At 47.5% G+C, this 7,500-nt stretch overlaps 1 protein-coding gene across 1 annotated transcript in view; it reads right to left on the bottom strand.

The window, feature by feature from the left end:
• LOC113818354 (discoidin domain-containing receptor 2) overlaps positions 1-7,500 on the bottom strand; it is a 214,494-nt gene that overhangs the window by 93,483 nt on the left and 113,511 nt on the right. Inside the window, exon 5 of the mRNA XM_070145478.1 lies at positions 170-303. Within this exon, the coding sequence (XP_070001579.1) occupies positions 170-303 (134 nt within the window). The remainder of the gene's footprint in view (positions 1-169; positions 304-7,500) is intronic.

The following is a 7,500-nucleotide window of genomic DNA, read 5'->3' on the forward strand; positions in this document are numbered from 1 at the left end:
AAAAACCACTCACCACACACACACACACACACACTACCAACAACCACTAACAAGCATACACCCACACACCCACACAAACCCCTCCCCCCCATCCCCCCCCCACACACACACCCACACACACACACCCTCGCCGCATCCACGCAAAACGGAGCACCGGAAAACCACTCACCACGAAGTCGTCCTCGGGCCAGGCGAACACGTGCAGGGAGAGACTCGTGAAGTTCCTCATCGTGTCGAAGGTGAAGGTCAGTTGCACGGGTTTCCCTTGCAGTTGCTCAGCCGACCAGCCGACCCATTCCCAGCCTGGGGGAGAGGGAGAAGGGAGAGTGAGGATGAGCAGGAAGAGAAGGAGACTTCTGGTTTGGAGGGAAGAGAGAGGGAGGGTTGGGGGGGAAGAGACTTTGGACTTGGAGGGAGAGGGAGGGAGAGGGAGAAGGGAGAGTGAGGATGAAAATGAGGAGGAAGAAGTGCTTTGGGCTTGGAGGGAGAGGGAGGGCAGGAAGGAGGGAGAGGGAGAAGGGAGAGTGAGGATGAGCGAGAGGAAGGAGACTTTGGACTTGGAGGGAGAGAGAGGGAGGGAGAGGGAGGGAGAGGGAGAAGGGAGAGTGAGGATGAGCGAGAGGAAGAAGTCTTTGGGCTTGGAGGGAGAGGGAGGGTGAAGGAGGGAGAGGGAGAAGGGAGAGTGAGGATGAGCGAGAGGAAGGAGATTTCTTCTGGACTTGGAGGGAGAGAGAGGGAGGGAGAGGGAGGGAGAGGGAGAAGGAGAGGCGAGGATGAGTTGGAGAGAGTGGTAGAAGAAGTCTTTGGGCTTGGAGGGAGAGGGAGGGTGAAGGAGGAGAAGGAGAAGGGAGTGTAGGAGATGGAAGCGAGAGGAAGGAGACTTTGGACTTAGTGGAGAGAAGGGAGGGAGAGGAGAAGGAGGTGAGGATGAGACTTGAGAAGGAAGAAGTCTTTGAGCTTGGAGGGAGAGGGGAGGGTGGAAGGAGGGAGAGGGAGAAGGGAGAGTAGAGGATAGAGCGAGAGGGAAGGAGACTTTGGGGCTTGGAGGGAGAAGGGAGGGAGGGAGGGGGAGGGTTGGGAGGGGGGAGGTTGGGAGGGGGGTTGGAGGGTGGAGGAAGAAGACTTTGGACTTTGAGGGAGACGGAAGGGAGAGGAGGAAGAAGAAGGAGAGGTTGAGGACCAGGCGAGAGGGAAGGAACTCTGGACTTGGAGGAGAGAGAGGGAGGAGGGAGAGGGTTGGGGGGGAAGAAGGACTTGGACTTTGAGGGAGGGAGGGAGAAGGGGTGAGTGAGGATGAGCGAGAGGAAGAAGGCTTTGGGGCTTGGAGGGAGAGGGAGGAAGGAGAGTGGAGTATTTTGAGTTGAGCAGAGGGAAGAGGACTCTGGACTTGGAGGGTGACGGAGGGGAGGAGTGAGGGTTGGGTGGGGAGGAAAGAAGACTTTGGGCTTCGGGGGAGGAGGGAGGTAGAGGGAGGAAAGGAAGTGAGGATGGACAGAGAGGAGAAGAAAGACTTTGGACTTGGAGGGAGAGAGAGGGAGAGAGAGAGGGTTGGAGGGGGGGAAGAGGGCTTGGGACTTTGAGGGAGAGAGGGAGGAGAAGGGTGAGTGAGGATGAGCGAGAGGAAGAAGGCTTTGGGGCTTGGAGGAGAGAGGGAGAAGGTTGAGGGAGGTGAGGATGAGCGAGAGAGGAAGGAGACTTCCTGGACTTGGAGGGAGGGGTTGAGGGGTTTGGGGGGGGGGAGGGAGGAAGGGGATAGTGAGAGGGGTGAGGAGGTTCAGGGGGATGAGACAGGAGGAAGAGAGGAAGATAGGGGAGAAGAGGATAATGAGGGGGTGAGGTTAGAAATGAGGGAGATGAGAGGATGTAGTCACTCAGACTTGAGGAAAGATGGGGGCAGGACGGATGATGGGGGAGAGGAGAGAGGGAAGGAGAAGGGAGAGAGAGGAAGAAGGGAGGGAGGAGTGGAATAGGGAGAGGGAGAGGGCAAGAAGGGAGGGAGAGAGGAGAGAGGAGGAGATGAAGGAGGAGAGGAGCCAAGAAGGGGAGGGAGAGAGGAAGAAGAGGGGCAAGGGAGAGGAGAAGGGGGGCGGGAGAGGGGGAAGAAGGAGACCTGAGGATAATGAGGGAGTGAGGGGTGAGGAAAACCCCGCGTCTTTGAGCTCCCCTGTCTTCCGGCTTGACTTGAAGAACGTCAGGGCTTCTTGGAAGGAGTCAGGGCGAGGGAGAGGGGGAGTGGGGGAGGGGGAGTGGAGATGTGGATGGGTTTTGGATTATAGGGTATGTGTTGTTATTTTCAGACAGAAATGGAGAAATGGAAGGTGTGTAAGGGGGGGGATGAGGAGTGGATTTGGAGGGAATGATAGAGAGGAGGAAGGAAGGGAAGACACAGAAAGAGTAGAGAGAGAGAGAGAGAATAAAGGGGGAGAGAGAGAGAGAGAGAGAGAGAGAGAGAGAGAGAGAGAGGGAGGGAGGGAGGGAGGGAGAGAGAGAGAGAGATGAGAGAGAGAGAGAGAGAGAGATGAGTAGAGAGACAGAGAGAGAGATATATATATATATATATATATATTAATATATATATATATATATATATATATATATACGAAAGGGATAGGAGTAGAGAGATGAGAGACAAATAAAAGAGATATATATAGATAAATAGATAGATAGAGAGAGGGAGACAAGTCATCTCCTTATCAGCCTACACATTGAATTAAATGAAATACATGCCACATAATGACATAAACAAATACACATAACACCCCCTCTCCCCCTCCCTCTTTCACTGGATTTCCCTCTCCACTTCTTCCCTATTCCCTGTCTTCCTCCTCCCTTCTCCTCCCTTCTCCCTCTCCTCTTCGGGACTCCAGGGAGGACCGAAAGGATTTTTCCACTCCTCCCCCTGCCCCTGTCCTCTGCCCCCTCCCTCACCCCCCACCTCCACCCCCACCCCCACCCCCACCCCCACATCAGATCACGTGGTCTCTCTCTATCTAAGCTGATTATCTTCGAGACTTCGAGAATCTCCGAGGCTTGGGTGGGTGGGGAGGGGTGGGTGGGGGTGGAGAGGGAGAGAGAGGGGGAGAGGGAAGGAGAGAGGGAGGAGGGAGAGAAGGAGAGAGGGAGGGCGTGAGGGAGGAGGGGGAGAAGGAGGGAGAGGATGATAGAACAGGGAGAGACAGGGGGGAGGAGGGGGAGAAGGAGAGAGGAAGAGAGGGCGGGAAGGTGAGGGAGTGAGGGGGAGAAGGGAGGAGAGGATGATGGGAGCAGGGAGGGACAGGGTGGAGGGAGGGGGTGGAGAGAAGGGAGAGAGGGAGGGAGTGGAGGCATGAGGGAGGGAGGGGGAGAAGAGAGGTGAGGATGGTAGAACAGGGAGATAGAGGGGGGAGGAGGGGGAGAAGGAGAGAGGGAGAGAGGGAAGGAGAGAGGGAAGGAGAGAGGGAGGAGGGGGAGAAGGAGGGAGAGGATGATAGAACAGGGAGAGACAGGGCAGGGAGAGGAGGAAGAGAGAGAGAAGAAGAGAAGATCCTAGAAAGAGCTTTAAAGAGAAATTGGCGACGAATTTTATTGTCCAAGAGAGCGATATGGATCCGGACGACTGGACTGCCCGAGAGAAAGACAAAGAAAATAATAATAAAAGCAGAGACGATAATAATACTTAAGTTGCTATATCTACTTCTAGGATTAACAGTAGGAATAACAGAACCATTAATATTAATGATAACCATGGTGAATATAATAAAAATGGTGATAATCGTAGTAATGATAGTAATAATGATAACAATTATGATAATGATAATTATTATTATTGATATTATTATTATCACTATCATTATTACTATCATAAGTATTATTTTCTATTACGATTTTCATGATTTCTATTATTTTATTTTATTCTGTTATTATCATTATCATTTTTACTATCATTATTATCATTTTTATTATTATTATAATAACTATCATTGTTATTATTATTATTATCATTATCATCATTGTTATTATCATTATCATTATGATAATAATAACAATAATGATAACAATGATATGGTAATGAAGATGACAATAACGGTGATAATAAAGACAAACAGTAATTACAGCAACAAAAGCAACAACAATAATAACAATAACTTCAATAATAATGATAATGATAAAGTAACGTTACTGACGAAATATGATAGAAATCGTAGTAATACTATGTATTAAGGACACAGGGAGAGAAAAAACCTAGAGAGAAAGAGCGAGAAAGCGAGAAAGAGAGAGAGAGCAGAATAGACAATAATAATATAATAAGACACATTACTGACATTATCATTGATTGACATTACTATGATGATATAAATATATCACACACACACACACACACACACACACACACACACAACACACACACACACACACACAGAGAGAGAGAGAGAGATTTTACAAAAAACTCTCTCTCTCTCTTCTCTCTCTCGTTCTCCTCTCTCTCTCTCTCTCTCTCTCTCTCTCTCCTCTCTCTCTCTCTCTCTCGCTCTCTCTCTCTCCCTCTCTCTCTCTCTCTCTCTCTCTCTCTCTCTCTCTCTCTCTCTCTCTCTCTCCCTCTCTCTCTCTCTCTCTCTCTCTCTCTCTCTCTCTCCCAACCAGCCTGTTTTTCCTAATATAGGAATATTTACATAGTAATTTTTCAAGCTAGATCTGCCCAGGGATATAAACAAAAACATGTTGATAACACGATATTTTCAATAGTTTGAATACACATTTTGTATTTTAGAAAACTGCGTATTTGTCTGTATACTCATTTTTATGTGTACCCCAAGAAGTAATAATAATGAGATAGAAAAATAAGATTATTGGAGGGGAGAATGTTTGCAAAGTAATAACATTAATAAAACAACAAGAACGTTGATAATGATAACAATATCAGTAAAGATAATGACAACACTGATAATAACTATGACAATAAGGACAATGATTATTGGCCACCACGTCTTTGCCACCAAGTACGCATCAGGGAGTGTGTACGCCAAGTTTTGATTGAATGTATACATGAATGTGTTCAAGTGTATTCATTTTTATTTGCAGGGGAAACTATATGACAGTAATGGTATCAATGATATTAGCTATAGTAGTTATACCAGCAGTAGTAATAGTAGTAGTAGTAGCAGTAGGTGGAATAGTAGTAGTGGTAGTAATAGTATCAGTAATAGTAGCAATAGCAAGAGCAGGAAGAGGAGCACCAGTTGAAAAAGTAATAGTGGTCGTGGCAGAGGTCGTGGCAGAGGTCGTGGCAGAGGTCGTGGTATCATTAAGTATAATGATGACAATAAAGGCACAATGGTAATAATGGAGGGGGAAGTAATGGTATTGCTCAAGATTACCAGAGTAGCGGAGAAAGGAATCTCGACTGTTGTTATTTCCGAAGCACTAGCCAACCAGTAGTGAAAATGACCCCAAAAAAATCGTTTGCATTAAATTAATTCCAACTTGATGAAATTTAAATTGTAAAGCTGATAATAAATAACGGATTTCACGCGTTATAAAAAAGAAAGGCTACCCGTATTACATACTTTGTTTTTATAAATGAAGCTTACAGGCACCAGATTAACATCCATGGATAAAGTTGATCCTGTATCACTTTTTCTGCAATTTGATGTATAACTAATAGTAATTTTTGCAGTAGTAATGGGCATGGTTGCAATGATATATAATTATCAGTGATAACAATATTATCTGTAATAACTATAACAATAAAAATATAAGCGATTGCATCACTTTTGATATTAGGGTTTTGATGGAGTCCATAGCTCCATTTGAGCAAACAGTTCATATCAAATCAAAAATATTTTTGTACAGAGTTCATTTACTCTGAGAGATGGTGAGGGGAGGGGGGGGAGGGGAGGGGAGTGAGAGAAGTAGAGTAGAAGAAGCACGATTAGACATGAAGATAAAGCATAAAGGTAGATAGTATATATATATAGATAGAGAGAGAGAGAGAGAGAGAGAGAGAGAGAGAGAGAGAGAGAGAGAGAGAGAGAGAGAGTGTGTGTGAGAGGTAAAGAGAGAGAGAGGGAGAGAGCGGTCGGGAGAGATAGAAAGCTGCATCCAGGCATGGTATGCATGCTGCATGTACATGTATGTATCTGTGTGTGTGTGCAATGTCTCTCAACTCTGCCTCTTCTGTGTGTGTATGTGTCTGTGTGTGTGTGTGTGTGTGTTTGTGTGTGTGTGTGTGTGTGTGTGTGTGTATGTGTGTGTGTGTGTGTTTGTGTTGTGTGTGTGTGTGTGTTTGTGTGTGTGCGTGTGTGTGTGTGTGTAGAGTGAGTTAGTGAGTGAGTGAGTGATTGAGTGAGTAGTGGAAGGAGTGAGTGTGTGTGTGTGTGTGTGTGTGTGTGTGTGTGTGTGTGTGTGTGTGTGTGTGTGTGTGTGTGTGTGTGAGTGCGAGTGCGAGTGCGAGTGCGTGTGTGTGTGCGTGCGTGAGTGTGTGTGTATGTACGTGTGTGCGTGCGTGCATGCGTGCGTGCGTGCCATGCCCCGAGTCCCAAGCACAAGCGCGGCGCCCCCTCCCCTCCCCGTGACGTCGCCAGACCGAGAGCGATCACCAACCGCGACCTCCAGATCTGCAACACGACTAAAACATGTTTACCACGACAGCAACATGTTCGGGGGAGATTGCGACATGTCCGCCGATCGCGCGACGTGATGGGGACGGGACTCGCGGGCCCTGCAACAGGAAGAAACCATTTCCTCGTGAGCTGCAACATGCGAAGCCCCGTGCAATGGCGTTGAGGCGAGGGCGACGGACAAGAGAGTGCACGCCGAACTCGAGAGACTGCAATATTAACTTCAACAAGGCCTTTGCAACGGCGGCAGGTAGAAATTGCATGCTTATGCGCCTTTGAATCTCAATCCTTTGCAACGAGATCAGTCAGACTCCGGTGGCGAACTCGACTCTGCAACATGATGAAACGCGTCTGCACGGAAGCCGGGAAGCAGTGATAAAAGGAAAGGGAGAGGCTTGCGGTGTACGTGCCAGTACGTGCGTGTGTGTAGGTGTGTGTTTGAAGGTTTGTGTGTGTGAAGGTGTATGTCCAAATGTGTGTGTATGTTTGTGTACTTGTTGTGTTTGTGTGTGTGTCTGTGTTTGTTTGTGTTTGTGTTTGTGTGTATGTGTGTGTTTATTTGTGTGTGTGTGTGTTTTGTGTGTGTGCCTGTGTGTGTTTGTGTGCAAAGTGTGTGTGTGTGTGTTTGTCATGTGTATGTGTTTGTGTTTGTGTTTACGTGTATATGTGTGTGTTTGTTTATTTGTGTGTGTTTGTGTTTGTGTGTGTGCGCATGTGTGTGTGTGTGCCTGTATTATGTCCATGTTAGTCTCCCCTTGTGATGTGATCAAGTAGCCGCAAGGTCCAAGTTAGCGGTTGCATTACAAAGAAAAACAGTGAGGGAGGGGAAGGGGAGGGGAGAGAAAGGGAAAGGGAGGCAAAGAGGGACATGAGAGAGAGAGAGAGAGAGCAAGGTGAGAGAGAG

This window comes from Penaeus vannamei, chromosome 34 (assembly GCF_042767895.1).
Source record: "Penaeus vannamei isolate JL-2024 chromosome 34, ASM4276789v1, whole genome shotgun sequence".
Taxonomy (NCBI): domain Eukaryota; kingdom Metazoa; phylum Arthropoda; class Malacostraca; order Decapoda; family Penaeidae; genus Penaeus; species Penaeus vannamei.